At 43.8% G+C, this 15,000-nt stretch overlaps 1 protein-coding gene across 1 annotated transcript in view; it reads left to right on the top strand.

The window, feature by feature from the left end:
• Positions 1-15,000, top strand: part of ptprt (protein tyrosine phosphatase receptor type T) — a gene marked incomplete at its 3' end in the record, with an annotated part of 196,071 nt that overhangs the window by 155,003 nt on the left and 26,068 nt on the right. Inside the window, exons 20-24 of the mRNA XM_079185368.1 lie at positions 3,502-3,578; positions 6,630-6,666; positions 8,310-8,407; positions 9,359-9,475; positions 14,209-14,363. Coding sequence (XP_079041494.1) covers positions 3,502-3,578; positions 6,630-6,666; positions 8,310-8,407; positions 9,359-9,475; positions 14,209-14,363 — 484 coding nt within the window. The remainder of the gene's footprint in view (positions 1-3,501; positions 3,579-6,629; positions 6,667-8,309; positions 8,408-9,358; positions 9,476-14,208; positions 14,364-15,000) is intronic.

Below are 15,000 nucleotides of genomic sequence, written 5' to 3'. Positions count from 1 at the left end.
GTGATATTATCAGAGCATCAAGTGTTGAGAGAAGATATCTAATTCTGCTGTTGATCTGGAGCTCGTCATGTTAAACATTGTGTAACAGTGACACTCGTTAATCAGACAGGTTGAAGGAGATAAGTCTATAAAACATTAGTGTAGCTAACATTAGCACAGTATGCTATCACATCATAATTAGTGTTAGCACTTCTATGCTATGCTAGCTACTGAACGTATACTGAATGTATTTTAATGATCGTCTTCTGTGTGGATCGCCAGGTGATGTGGTGGTTTTCATATTATTATTTAGTTCCTCAAAGTTTTCTTTCCACTGCCCAACGACGTCCCCCTGCTTTCCCTTCCTGAGCCGTCGGATGGTTTGCCAGAACCTCCTTGAGGCCAACCGAAAGTCCTTCTCCATGGCCTCAACGAACTCCTCCCATGCCCGAGATTTAGCATCCGCAACCACCGCAGCTGCAGTCCTTCTGGCCTGCCGGTACCTCTCAGCTGCTTCAGGAGACCCCTGGTCCAAACAGGCCCTGAAGGCCTCCTTCTTCAGCTTGACGGCTTCCCTCACCTCCGGTGTCCACCACCGGGTTCTCAGGTTGCCGCCACGACAGGCACCGATGACCTTCCGGCCACAGCTCCTAGCGGCCGCGTCCACAATAGAGGCTTTGAACATGGTCCATTCGGATTCCATGTCCCCAACCTCCCTCGGGATGTGTGAGAAGTTCTTCCGGAGGTGGGAGTTAAAGACCTCCCGGACAGGGTCCTCCGCCAGACGTTCCCAGTTCACCCTCACTATACGTTTGGGCTTGCCGGGTCGTTCCAGCCGGTTCCCCTGCCATCTGATCCAACTCACCACCAGGTGGTGATCAGTTGACAGCTCTGCTCCTCTCTTCACCCGAGTGTCCAAGACATACGGCCGCAGATCAGATGATACGATGACAAAGTCGATCATTGATCTCCGGCCTAAGGTGTTCTGGTACCAGGTACACTTATGAGCCACCTTATGTTGGAACATGGTGTTCGTTATGGCCAAACCGTGGCTAGCACAGAAGTCCAATAATGAGACACCACTCGGGTTCAGATCGGGCAAGCCGTTCCTCCCAATCACCCCACGCCAGGTTTCTCCGTCATTGCCCATGTGAGCGTGTCAAGGGAGTTCAGGACAGAACCCAATAGCAAGACCATAAGACAGGATTCAGGTACAGAACAGACTTCATTTACACTGGACAGAAGGCAGGATCGACGGTGTGGTTTCCCGTGGACCGACACCGGAAGACAGGCACACCAGTAGACACAGGGTTTGTAGACGATACGGGGTTGAAGACGGTGGTAGACTGACAATCCAGGACTGCAGGACCAGGGTTGTTATATAGCCAGCAGGATGATTAGTGGGATAAAGATCTGGTGTCAGCCTGCAGGAGTTAATCGGCTGTGTCCGCAGCTGTGCACCAATCAGGGGTGAGGCCATGTCTGTCTGGAGGCAGAGGAAAAACACAGAGCACATGGCACACAATAACAAATGACAGAACACATGAGGAGAGGAGATCAGGGAAACAGAGGTTAACACACAACTGGTCAGACAGGGATCGTGACAGAGCGTTGAAGTCCCCCAGGAGAACTATGGAGTCGGTGGGGGGCGTCCTTTCCAGGACCCCTCCCACCGACTCCAAGAAGGCCGGATACTCTGAACTGCTGCTTGGTGCATAAGCACAGACCACAGTCAGAGCCTTGCTCCCCGCAACCCGTAGGCGCATGGAGGCGACCCTCTCGTTCTCCGGGGAGAACTCCAACACAGCGGCGCTCAGCCGGGGGCTCGTGAGTATCCCCACTCCCACCCGGCGCCTCTCACCCTGGGCAACTCCAGAAAAGTACAAAGTCCAACCCCTCTCCAGGAGCTTGGTTCCAGAGCCAGTACTGTGTGTGGAGGTGAGTCCAGCTATATCTAGCTGGTACCGCTCCACCTCCTGCACCAGCTCCGGCTCTTTCCCCGCTAGTGAGGTGACGTTCCACGTCCCTAGAGCTCGTCTATGCTGCCGGCGATCGGCTCGCCCGGGCCTCCGGGCCGGCCCGCCGCCTGGTCTGCATTGCACCCGACCCCGATGCTTGTCCCTGCGGGTGGTGGGTCCACAGGGCGGCTGCTCCATGTTGTTTCTTCGGGCTGAGTCCGACCGGGCCCCGTGGGCGAAGGCCCGGCCACCAGACGCTCGCCGACGAGCTCCCCTCCTGGGTCTGGCTCCGGGAGGGTGCCCCGGTTTCCCTGGTCCGGGCGAGGTGGCTGAAGACCGTGGGCTGCTTTTCATCAGGGTTCTTTATAACCTCCCTTCGTCTGGGCTCTCCCCTGAGACCTGTTTGCCTTGGGAGACCCTACCAGAGGCTGCTGCCCCGGACAACATAGCTCCCAGGATCACTGAGCCACTCAGACTCCTCCACCACGGTAAGGTGGAGATTCAGAGGAGATTTAATGCTCATTGTATAGATACATGTCAAATAAATAAATCAATGATATATTTTATGTAGCAGTGACATAAACCGAGTACAAAGAGAAGAACTGAAAAGAGGAATGAGAACAAAGCTTTATCATATTTGGAAGATAAATGAAGGAGTTTCACAGCCACACTAACTGTTTCTTGTTATGGTTTAACCCATTTTAGTCAGCTGGGAGTAAGTAGGCAGCGGAAGTATGGAAATATGGTCTGATTGTCTAAAAGTATTGCAGCAACCAGGAATATTGATTTAAACAAGGTCAAGTTTCTACATCAGCTAAACATTGTCCATCAACTTTGACTACGTTTGAGCATCATTGATGTAAACACACAGACCTCCCCTCTTCTTACCAGTCTTATATACAGTATATGTCCTCATATATATAGGAAACAGTCTACCTGTGCAACAGCTGGATTCTGGATGTTATAGTAAAGCCAGCTTTCTGTTAAGATGTGGGCACAAGTCTCTGATCTTCCTTTGCTTGGTTAGAGTCTTATTTCATCCATCTTATTTACCCGATCATTGGTTAGGAGCAGGCTGGTAGTGGAGTAACCTTAGCTCTTATTCCGGCTTTCTTCCTTCTATTCCTGAGTCCATCGCATTGCTTTAAATGGCATTTGGCTCGGCTGGTTGGCCGGTTGGGCAGTGGGAAGTTGTTTTGAGCGGTTACTTTTTTTGCCTTGGTTGTACTATCTCTCCACAACCCTTTATTTTCAGCAAACAGCTAAAGAAACATTGTCGGTAGGAGACTTGACCCGCGGCCTCTAGTGTCAAAGTGACATGCTGTGTTTGCTCAAGACTTTTATTTGCCGCTGAGAGGATTTCCATGATTCATGATGTGCATGACTACAGATGGCTAGGTAGGTATACATGAAGGAATTTGAACAAACAACAAGTGCTGTCATATTTTTGGTTCAGACAGCCACTTTGGGCCTAGTTGGTTTCCCATCCAGTCAGTTAGCTGCTCCGATCTGTGGGTAAATGTAACTTTAGGCCTGTTGTATTTTGTGCTATCTGACCCCACAGACGATCACACAAGAGTCCGACTGCAGCTGCTGGACGGAGACCCCCACTCTGACTACATCAACGCTAATTATATTGACGTGAGTGCACACACACACACACACACACACACACACAGATTTGTTCTTTAGTGTTGTTCACTTGTGATGGACTGGAGAGTTTAATTTGCTAGCACCGAACCCTGACCATCACAGCTGCATGCTTTAATCCAACTCTAATCGGCTCGAGCGACACCCAATTGGGGTCGTTCGAGTGTTTTGGGAAGAAGAGCGTCATATAAATCACTTTTCCGAAATGAATATAATGAATTTTACCCACATGCTCTATACCTACTTAATGACGAGATTCTGAGAAAACATACAAAAGTCATTTTACTCACTCAAATTACAATTATACACAAAGTAATATATAAACTACCAAGTTCCAGCACGTATTTTCCGGCGAGCTACAGCGACTCCGAATGCAGATATCACAAAAAGAGAGACCGTCATGGCCGAACGATAGCTTAGCAAGCATGAGAATTCCACCCTGAATCCACAGATATCTTCCATATTTATCTCCAAACCGTTCAAACGTTACACCGTAGAACACACACAAGCACAACCAGCCACAGAGCAACACATTTGAAACGCATCGTACCTTGAGCTGGTTTTCTGGGCGGAAAACTCTGTAAATCCACATAAATCCTTTCGCTCCATATGCGCCCGGTCCCTCTCTTTCTTTTGAGAGTAAGATAGAGTTAATCTATTCGTTTCTGCATAGGTAGTCCTGCTTTTACTTTTCAGCGAATCATTTCGACACTCGGTCTGTTGCGCAACTCTTTTGGAGTTTTAGTGGCTAAAAAGTCTGTCAATCACCTGACTGACCGGCCCACTGCGTTCTACACGCATTTCCGCATTCTAAGACGCATCACATGTGCAAATTGACCAATCATAGGCTTCGAAAACTACCAATACACACACATGGAGCGACGAAAAAAATCACATAAAACACATAAATCAGACCCCTGAGAGGTCAACATGGTTCAAAATGATGCCAAACTGCTGTAATAGATAGATTGAACCCTGTTAGTGATAAAACAAGTGAAATATATAGTTATATAGTATATACAATTAGAATAGAACAGCTGGAAACCTGGTTCCTGCTGGCATGAACTGTCTGTACTCCAACCTCTATAAACTTGTCCTGCTTCACTTTATCAAAGTAAAACCTGTTTTAAAAAGGACTGCTGACATGTTGTGCTGTGATTGTGGAGAGTTTCAGTCTTACTGCTGCACACATATTGACAAACTATCACAAGTGTTAGTGTTATAATGCCATTGAAATGATTCAAATAGACCTTGTAGTTAGAGAGATAAGCCCCTTGGAGTGTGGGTATGACAGTTAAAAGGTTAAGTAGGTGAGAAAACTGAAAAAATCTCCTCACTTTCCCAAAATGTTCTAACGATTGAAAATCTCTCTTTGGAGGTCTACAACTGTAATTGGTCTTTGTAAAGAGAGGGGTCGCCTCAGGGTCCTACAGCCAATCACCCTCCCAGCAGAATGAATGATACGCTGCAGTCACTTTAAGCTCTCACTCACAGCTGACTTGTAACAATAGTCTGAATGAATTTGGTACATAATGCTTATTTTCTTCAGAAAATAAATAAACTGAAACCATACATCCCTTCAGTGAAGATAACGGCACACTTATAGCATGGTCTTACAGACCATAATAAAGTGATACGTGTTTTCATCTCAACAAGGTTAAATGTCTCATTTGTTGTAGAGATCCCCTCTATTATTAATAGAGAAGCATTATTAATGCTTCTTAAAGGAGTGGAGGGCTGGAGAGGGAGACGGGACAAACTTATAGATGGATTCAATTTACATCACATTACAGTCATTTAACGGACGCTTTTATCCAAAGCTTACAGTTCAGATTCTATCACATTTCTGCACCGTAGGCTCAGCTACGGGACACATCGACATATTCATATATATATAAATATATATATATATAAAATATTATAATATTATATATATATAAAACCCATAAATATTTATACAATATTTATGGGTTTCCTGGATGCATCTAAAGCTTTTGACCGAATTAATCATTCTAAATTGTTTATCAAACATAAGGGCTGCCTCCATACTTGATTAGGATTCTGCACTTTTGGTATTCACATCAACCCATGTGAGCTAGACGGGTAAGAGTGTATCTGCAGCCTTCCTAGTGACCAATGGCGTCCGACAAGGTGGAATACTGTCACCGGCTTTTTAATCTGTATATGGAGGACCTTTCTATAAAGTTAAAAGAGTGTAAGACAGGAAGTATGGAGTGAACGTCTTCTCAACCATCTGACGTACGCTGATGACTCAGTGGTCCTGTCTCCTCTTAGCGCTGGTTTACAGCACGGCTCAGTCTGCTCACGGTCTGCAGCATGACATCAACTCTACAAAGAGTGTTATCGTGATGTCTAGAACCAAAGAGGATCAGAAGCTACATTTTTCCTCGTTTATTATGGGATGCCAAGAGCTACATGTGGAGCACAAAATGAAATATTTGGGTCACATCATCAGGAATGACCTAAGTGATGATGACGATGTGCAGCGGCGTGTTGCAGACTGTATGCACAAGCTAACATGCTGCACGTACATTTGATGTGGTGCAGCGATAGCAAAGAACAGATGAAGAAGAGTCAGGTGGCGTTTAATGATGCTGTCAGAATCTTGCTCAAGCTTCCAAGATGGACTAGTGCAAGTCATGTTTGTGAGTCGTAATGTTCCACCGTCCACGCTGTGTCGAGGAATTCTATCTACAAATTTAAATGTTGATTAAATGACTCAGAAAATGTAATTATAAAAGCCTTAACTGATCCAACACAGAGTGACACACGGTGTTCTTGTTTCATTGAAACATTGGAACAAATGTCTGTATGTTTTTTAACGAGTTACTTTTTTAACTGCAATGACTCCACCTGTGTCTTGGTGTCCTCGTATTGTATAGTATTTTATATATTGTTGTATTTGGGTTGTATTTGTGTTTTTTGCTATATGGACTCATGAGTCTGAAATAAAAGTTGAATTATAAAGCCAAAGGTGAAAGACAGAAATAAAGAACTTAACTGACTTTTTCTCTGTCACAGGGTTACCATAGACCCAGACATTACATCGCCACACAAGGTAAGTCAACCGGCATGAGGAGTGTGTGTGAGAGCACTGTGTGTGATTCTACTTTTGTGCAGATACTAATGTGTGTGTGTGTGTGTGTGTGTGTGTGTGTGTGTGTGTGTGTGTGTGTGTGTGTGTGTGTGTGTGTGTGTGTGTGTGTGTGTGTGTAGCAGCCACCTGGTAAATGTCGTCCTTTTGGGCTGGAAGGCTATTACAACAACCTCCTAAATCTAAACCGCAGTATAAAATCTGGGATTGATAGTGTTTGAGTGCTTGTGTGTTTGCACACGCATGTGGGCCTCCCTGTTCATGTGTGCATGTTTCATGTGTGTTTTTGTATGTCTGTGCGGCCAGTGCTGATGTATTTTAACATGACGTTGGAATGAACATGTTCTCACATCCAACTCATCACATTTGGATGGTGGGTCAGCGGCTCTCTAAGTCTGATTCCATCACACAGATGCTCCTTTAGTTGTGTGTCTGTATGAACTCACTGCAACAAAACATCCACGTCATCGTGAGTCACTCAGAGCTGACTCAGGTCAGTTAACTATTTAGTTATTGGTCAGTCACGGGAATCATTAACTATTTAGTCATTGGTCAATCACATCAACTTAACAGACTCATAAGTCTGTTAAGTTGATGTCAACCCACTTTTTGTTACCTAAACTTAACTTCCTGTTAGACACTATGTATGTAACGAGTTGAAACTCACACTGCGTATCTGACACATAGAGCGTCACAGAGGGATATGTAGAGCGTGACATAGGAATACGTAGAGCGTTACAGAGGGCTACGTAGAGTGTGACATAGGAATACATAGAGCGTTACAGAGGGATACATAGAGCATTACAGAGGAATACGTAGAGCGTTGCAGAGGGATACATAGAGCGTTACAGAGGGATATGTAGAGCGTTACAGAGGTATACATAGAGCGTTACAGAGGGATACGTAGAGCGTCACAGAGGAATACGTAGAGCGTTACAGAGGGATACATAGAGCGTCACAGAGGGATACATAGAGCGTTACAGAGGGATACATAGAGCGTTACAGAGGGATAGGTAGAGCATTACAGAGGGATACATAGAGTGTCACAGAGGGATATGTAGAGCGTTACAGAGGTATACATAGAGTGTTACAGAGGGATACGTAGAGCGTCACAGAGGAATACGTAGAGCGTCACAGAGGGATACATACAGCGTTAGAGAGGGATACGTAGAGTGTCACAGAGGGATACATAGAGCGTCACAGAGGGATACGTAGAGCGTGACATAGGAATACGTTGAGCGTTACAGAGGAATACATAGAGCGTCACAGAGGGATACATAGAGCGTCACAGAGGGATACATAGAGTGTCACAGAGGGATACGTAGAGCGTCACAGAGGGATACGTAGAGCGTTACAGAGGGATACATAGAGCGTCACAGAGGGATACGTAGAGCGTTGCATATGAATACGTAGAGCGTCACAGTTTAGCTGAGCGCCACTGACCAAGCTGTGCTATTTGATGAGTTGGGAGTGAGAATGTACTGGAATACTGTACATACACAGAGTGCATGTGCTCTGTTTTTGCATAACAGTGTGTGTATATATATATATATATATATATATATATATATATATAATGTGTGTGTGTGTGTGTGTGTGTGTGTCAGGGCCCATGCAAGAGACAGTGAGGGATTTCTGGAGGATGGTCTGGCAGGAAAACTCGGCCTCTATTGTCATGGTTACCAACCTGGTGGAGGTGGGCAGGGTGAGTTTATCGTCCAAGATTGTGTGTGTATGTGTGTGAGTGTGTGTGTGGTGTGCGTGTGTGTGTGTATGTGTTTGTTTATTTGATCAAGAGGCCAAATATCTGTAGATGCATGAGAATACAGAATTAATTAATACATGGTACCAGGTGTTATTGTATTCCATATGATCTACATTACATCTACAATCAGAATCAAACAAATCAATCATGAAATAGTCGAGCTGTATATTGTGCCAGATTTGCTTAAAATGTTTTGAATTTCATAGTCAAGAAGTTTCTGAATTGATTAAGTTAATTTATACTGTGGTCATGCTTTGTTTCCATCCTGACCCAATGAGTTTAGTTTAGGCAACTTAATTACTTGTTTTAAGCTACATGCTCTGAAGTTACCAGGTGAGCTGGATTAACCAGGTTACGCAGCTAACTGGAGAAAACTATGTATGCATTGAGTACCTTGGTGTTAATCAGGTTATATTCGCTCACGTTTAACAACTGTATTAGTTATAGAAAATGCTTTAAAACATTTAAACTTTAATTCAGTTTGAGCAGACTGATCTTCTCCCAGAGCAGCCAAAAACAAGAATGAAACTGTGAACCAAGTGTGAACTTCATGTAAACATTGTATCAAAGCCAGGTGATGGTTTTCATGACTCCAACCATCTGCATCCAGATGTTTAGTCTAGTAACAGTGGTATTATCGGATCTGGCTCCACAATACTGAAACTTAAAGTTTTCTTTAAGAAGCTCAAACGTGACTTGATGATGTTATCCACTAGTTTCACATCTGTTAAGTATTAGTTTACTCTGCAGGAGAAGAAAGCTTGATCTTCTTCACTGTATTGATGGTGATCATCTGGAGCTCTGCTCCACTGTCAATGCTCATTAGGTGATCGTGACTGGCATGTAATACTCATTTAAATACACAGTATGAATGTAAATTGTATTTTCCAGGTGAAGTGTGTGCGTTACTGGCCAGATGAGACTGAGGTTTATGGAGACATCAAGGTGACCCTGATAGAAACTGAACCGCTGGCTGAATACGTCATCAGAACATTCACCGTCCAAAAGGTAAACGAGTTACTCACGGCTTCCCTTCTTCCCTGAAAGCTGGATTACATTCCAGCCACTGTGTGACTGAAGGGTTCGAGTTAGAGGAGGATCACAAGCACAACTGGGGCCTTTTAATTAGGAAGGATTTGAGGAGCGAACGTTCTTCAGGACTGTGCACATGAGAAACAGCAGAAAGACGCTCACAACAAGAGGAAGAGGCTCTGATATCAAGTCTTTGTTTTTAGGGGGGGGGGTCTTTGTGTTATTTTCATTGTTTATCTGTTTAACTTTCTACTTTTCTTTCTCTGTTTTTCGTAATTCATTTCAACTGTCGCGAGTGGTACAGGTGAAGTAAATATTCATGTATGAAACATGATACATGTATGAAACATGATACATGTATGAAACATGATACATGTATGAACACATGATACATGTATGAAACATGATACATGTATGAACACATGATACATGTATGAAACATGATACATGTATGAAACATGATACATGTATGAACACATGATACTCGTATGAACACATGATACATGTATGAAACATGATACATGTATGAACACATGATACATGTATGAAACATGATACATGTATGAACACATGATACTCGTATGAACACATGATACATGTATGAACACGTGATACATGTATGAAACATGATACATGTATGAAACATGACACATGTATGAACACATGATACATGTATGAAACATGATACATGTATGAACACATGATACTCGTATGAACACATGATACATGTATGAAACATGATACATGTATGAACACATGATACATGTATGAAACATGATACATGTATGAAACATGATACATGTATGAACACATGATACATGTATGAAACATGACACATGTATGAACACATGATACTCGTATGAACACATGATACATGTATGAAACATGATACATGTATGAACACATGATACATGTATGAAACATGATACATGTATGAAACATGACACATGTATGAACACATGATACATGTATGAAACATGACACATGTATGAACACATGATACTCGTATGAACACATGATACATGTATGAAACATGATACATGTATGAAACATGATACATGTATGAACACATGATACATGTATGAAACATGATACATGTATGAAACATGATACATGTATGAACACATGAGATACATGTATGAACACACGTATGAACTAGAATCTTGCTGCTGTGTATTTTCTATCTTTCTCTCCCCCTCTCTTTCATCCATATCTCCATATTTCCTTCCCCCTTTCACGAAAGCAGCTTATGAAAACGAGTCTTCAAGTCCTCGCTGTCAGCTCGTTTAGCGAGCCATTAATCCCTACCACCTCTGAGTGTGTGTGTGTGTGTGTGTGTGTGTGTGTGTGCACAGCTACTCTAAAATTCAAAGGAAAGCTGACTTTGAAATGCCTGTCATTTTTCAGTATGCATTAATTCGTACAAACACACACCAGACACACAAACACTTATTAATACATAATGTGTGTGAGAGTGCATGCGTGTGTGTGTGTGTGTGTGTGTGTGTGTGAGGAACAAAGAGAAAGCAGAACAGGTTCTGTTCCTCAGTTAAAAAGCTTGAATTGCAGAGAATAATGAGAAGAGCATCTTAATGAAAGAGCGAGAGGGAGAGTAAAGCTTACTGTATAAACTCTGCTAACATCAAGCTGCTCCTGATGAGCAGACCAGCACCGCTCAGTGTGAATGAGAAGAACATTGTGTTGCTCTTTGTCAGGTAAGTTAGAAAGACGCTTCATGAATACCGTCCATCCACCGTGAGTTTCACAGAGCAGATAAATCATATAATCCACATGAAAACAAAGGACTTCTTGAACCCAAGGTTAAACAGGAAAGAGCCTCCAATCCAATGAGGATCCAGATCTGGTCTTCCTGTTTGGGCTCTTTGTTAAACCTGAATACAGGTGGAATAAGAACAAACTACCGGCACCGAGCACAAAACACAGCCCTGTAGTCTCATGTGTAGCTGCAGTTTGAAGAATCTGTACTAAATACAGTTTCTCAGTATTTATAGGGCTCAGTTCACTCGATGGACTGCATCCAAAACAGAGACGAGTAATCTGGTCTCAGACCTGGAGAACAACTGGGTTCCTCAGCGGAGTTAAAAACAGGACATGGGGATGACATCTGTATTATTTCCCACACATCTGTGAACCTTCTTGAATCACAGCTCACGTCCATTGGTTTGGATGAGGTTTTGAGAAAGAGAAGGGACTTGTTGTGCAGGATCCAGACAGGTTAGGTGTCTGCTTGAGTAGCAGGCGTCAGACCAAAACCACTGCTTTTTATTAAACAATGATTTCATACTTCTCTCCATGTCACCATCCCATTCATTCTTCTTCTTCTTGAGGAAGATGCTGAAAACCTCACATACTCAGTCACCAGATATTCAAGAGAAAAAGAACGATCAAACATTAGACGTCCCTGAAGCTCTCCAAAGGTAGTCAGAGGTTCACAGCTGTACGTTAGATATCGTTACCACTGAGACGAGGTGCATGAGGACCTGTAATAGAACCGGGAGGATATATGTCTGTCAATGCATTTACGTCTAACAAGCACACGACTACAGTTCTTACAGCGTTCTTAGCTCATTAATGCACTGTAATTCATAGATATCATGTAATCATGAACCAGGAAGTATGAAGACCACAACAACCCACACAGGGAGGGGAGCTGGATGTGTCCAACAAGTGCTTTTCCCTGTAAAGATGGAAGTATAGTTTAAAACACTGTAACAAAGGGAATTCAGTTCAAAGTCCAGAGCGTCTCCGTCTCTCGTCTGTCGTCGGCTGCTGTGACAGTGTGTTCGTCACAAACACTGATTCACCATCTTCTGTAATGTGCTGACAGCTTCATTTACAGTCCTCACAAAGGAGAGAACAGGTTTGTGTTGTGCTTGTAATGCAACACAGAATAAATGGAGAGGCGAGGTGGTTGGTCTCATTAGTACATTCCAGGCTCCGTCTGTGGAGCATCAATGGAAGTTGAGTTGTGGGATCACCTTGTGGTTTTCTGGGTTTTATTTTTCTCTTTTCTTTGTCACAGACGTCTCTTCATCCTTCCTCACACTCATTCCCTGACCTCTGCTCCTTCCCACTCAGCCCATTGTGTGACCTCTTCCCCGTCTCTCTCCTTCTCAACTCATCGCTGCTCCTCAGGTTTCCATCAAGAATGTTCCAAAACAAAGAATTCACATCAGCCTTGAGCCAGAATGGGAGCTTCAATAGCTACTCGTCCCACTTCTGTTCTGAGAGAGTGAACTGAGGATCTGTTTAGTTTAGAACAGTTCATGGAATCGATTGATTTGAATGATTAAAGCAAAAGCATGTCGTGTTGTGGAGCAGAACAAAGGGTCGTGCATATCTAGTGCTGTATCCTGGAGCTGTCACCAACGGTGGATATACATCCTGAGACGAGAGAGGTGCAGCTCAGAGTTCAGAGGAGGGAACTAGAAGTAAAAGCTTTCAGCCTTCAGGCTGCTGAGGGCCAGCTGACAGGTTCCCAGTTGTCAGAGCACACTAACGTTGTTAGGGGGTCCTAGAGGGGTCCTAGAGGGTCATGGTCCTCTATCTTAACATGGAATCCATATTTGTACTGTACCTCTGTGATTAAAGATGTTAGATAGAGAAAGAAATAAGACACACAATGATCAGCCCCCGTGTTGATGATGTCATTCCTTCCTTTGGGTTGGTCACATACTCCCCTCAATGATGCTACCGTGGTTACCTTGGTAACGACCTCCTGTGACCCAGGAGACAGGTGTTCGTGATTCATTTCTCACGTAACTTCCACTCTGAACTCAGTTATTTTAACTCATTTTATGTGGCATTGAACTAGTGACACATCAAGTAACATTGCCTTTTACGTGCTGGCCTGAGAAAACCACACAATCATCTGTGCACATCCAGAGAGGACGTTCGTCGCTCATTGTACTATTGTGTGTTGTTGTGAACGGACGACTGAACTGAAGGAAATCTCTTCAGCCTCAGAGTGTCGTTGGTGTTTTTTATAATATCCCGACAGTGAGACAGGAAAGCATTCAGAGGCTCGTAGATGTCTACAACGCTCCAAAATGTCTCTCTTCTGTTTATTTGTGTATTTATTATCATGTTCTTTAAGAAGTTCTCTCTCCACCTAACAGTTGCCTTACTGTTGAAATGAGTCTGTTTTGATGTGACATCAAATCATACATTTCTGCAAACTTAACTTTTAATGAAAGCACATTCCGTTTTTTCTATTTAATAAATAAAGAAGTATCTGTGTAAGTTAGGCAGCTTAACTGAATCATGCCCCCCCCCTCTATGTCTTTCCCAAAAGGGCCATCATAAGATTTGTGAAATCAATTAATCTTTTATTGTGGAGCCAGAATGGCCCTCGGTTTCCTCAGATCTCCGCTGTAAATTAGGCAGATGAGCCTCGATAAGTCTTCCTGTCTCTCTTTCCCAGAAGTGGCCCAAAGTGCCTTCTTGACATCGTTGAGATCGATTTATTTTCCATCTGAAGCCAAAGAGGCAGAATGAACCGTAGATTCCTGAGATCCCGGCTGTAAATTAGACCGCTGCACCGTCTCTGTCACTCTCTCCCTAAAGGGCCATGATGAGATTCATGAGTATCATGGATTTGTCATCATCAAGGTACAAAATGGCACAGAATAGTTGCCATTGTAAGATATGCAACTGAGGTGTAACTTATCTCCTTGTGTGTTTTTCAGAAGGGTCATCATGAGATCCGTGAACTCCGTCAGTTTCATTTCACCAGCTGGCCCGACCACGGCGTTCCCTGTTACGCCACTGGACTGCTGGGCTTCATACGGCAGGTGAAGTTCCTCAACCTGCCTGATGCCGGGCCTATAGTGGCACACTGCAGGTGAGACCACACACAGATGTATAGGTACTCTTTAATACATGTGAAGGTAACAGGTGTTAGGACACGTGAAGGTAACAGGTGTTAGGACACGTGAAGGTAACAGGTGTTAGGACACGTGAAGGTAACAGGTGTTAGGACACGTGAAGGTAACAGGTGTTAGGACACGTGAAGGTAACAGGTGTTAGGACACGTGAAGGTAACAGGTGTTAGGACATGTGAACACGTGAAGGTAACAGGTGTTAGGACATGTGAAGGTAACAGGTGTTAGGACACGTGACGGTAACAGGTGTTAGGACACGTGAAGGTAACAGGTGTTAGTACACGTGAAGGTAACAGGTGTTAGTACAAGTGAAGGTAACAGGTGTTAGTACAAGTGAAGGTAACAGGTGTTAGTACACGTGAAGGTAACAGGTGTTAGTACACGTGAAGGTAACAGGTGTTAGGACACGTGAAGGTAACAGGTGTTAGGACACGTGAAGGTAACAGGTGTTAGGACACGTGAAGGTAACAGGTGTTAGGACACGTGACGGTAACAGGTGTTAGGACACGTGAAGGTAACAGGTGTTAGTACACGTGAAGGTAACAGGTGTTAGGACACGTGACGGTAACAGGTGTTAGGACACGTGAAGGTAACAGG

This window comes from Pholis gunnellus (assembly GCF_910591455.1).
Source record: "Pholis gunnellus genome assembly, chromosome: 3".
NCBI classification, from domain to species: domain Eukaryota; kingdom Metazoa; phylum Chordata; class Actinopteri; order Perciformes; family Pholidae; genus Pholis; species Pholis gunnellus.
The sequence above is the reverse complement of the archived record's forward strand: the minus strand, read 5'-3'. Positions and strand labels throughout refer to the sequence as shown.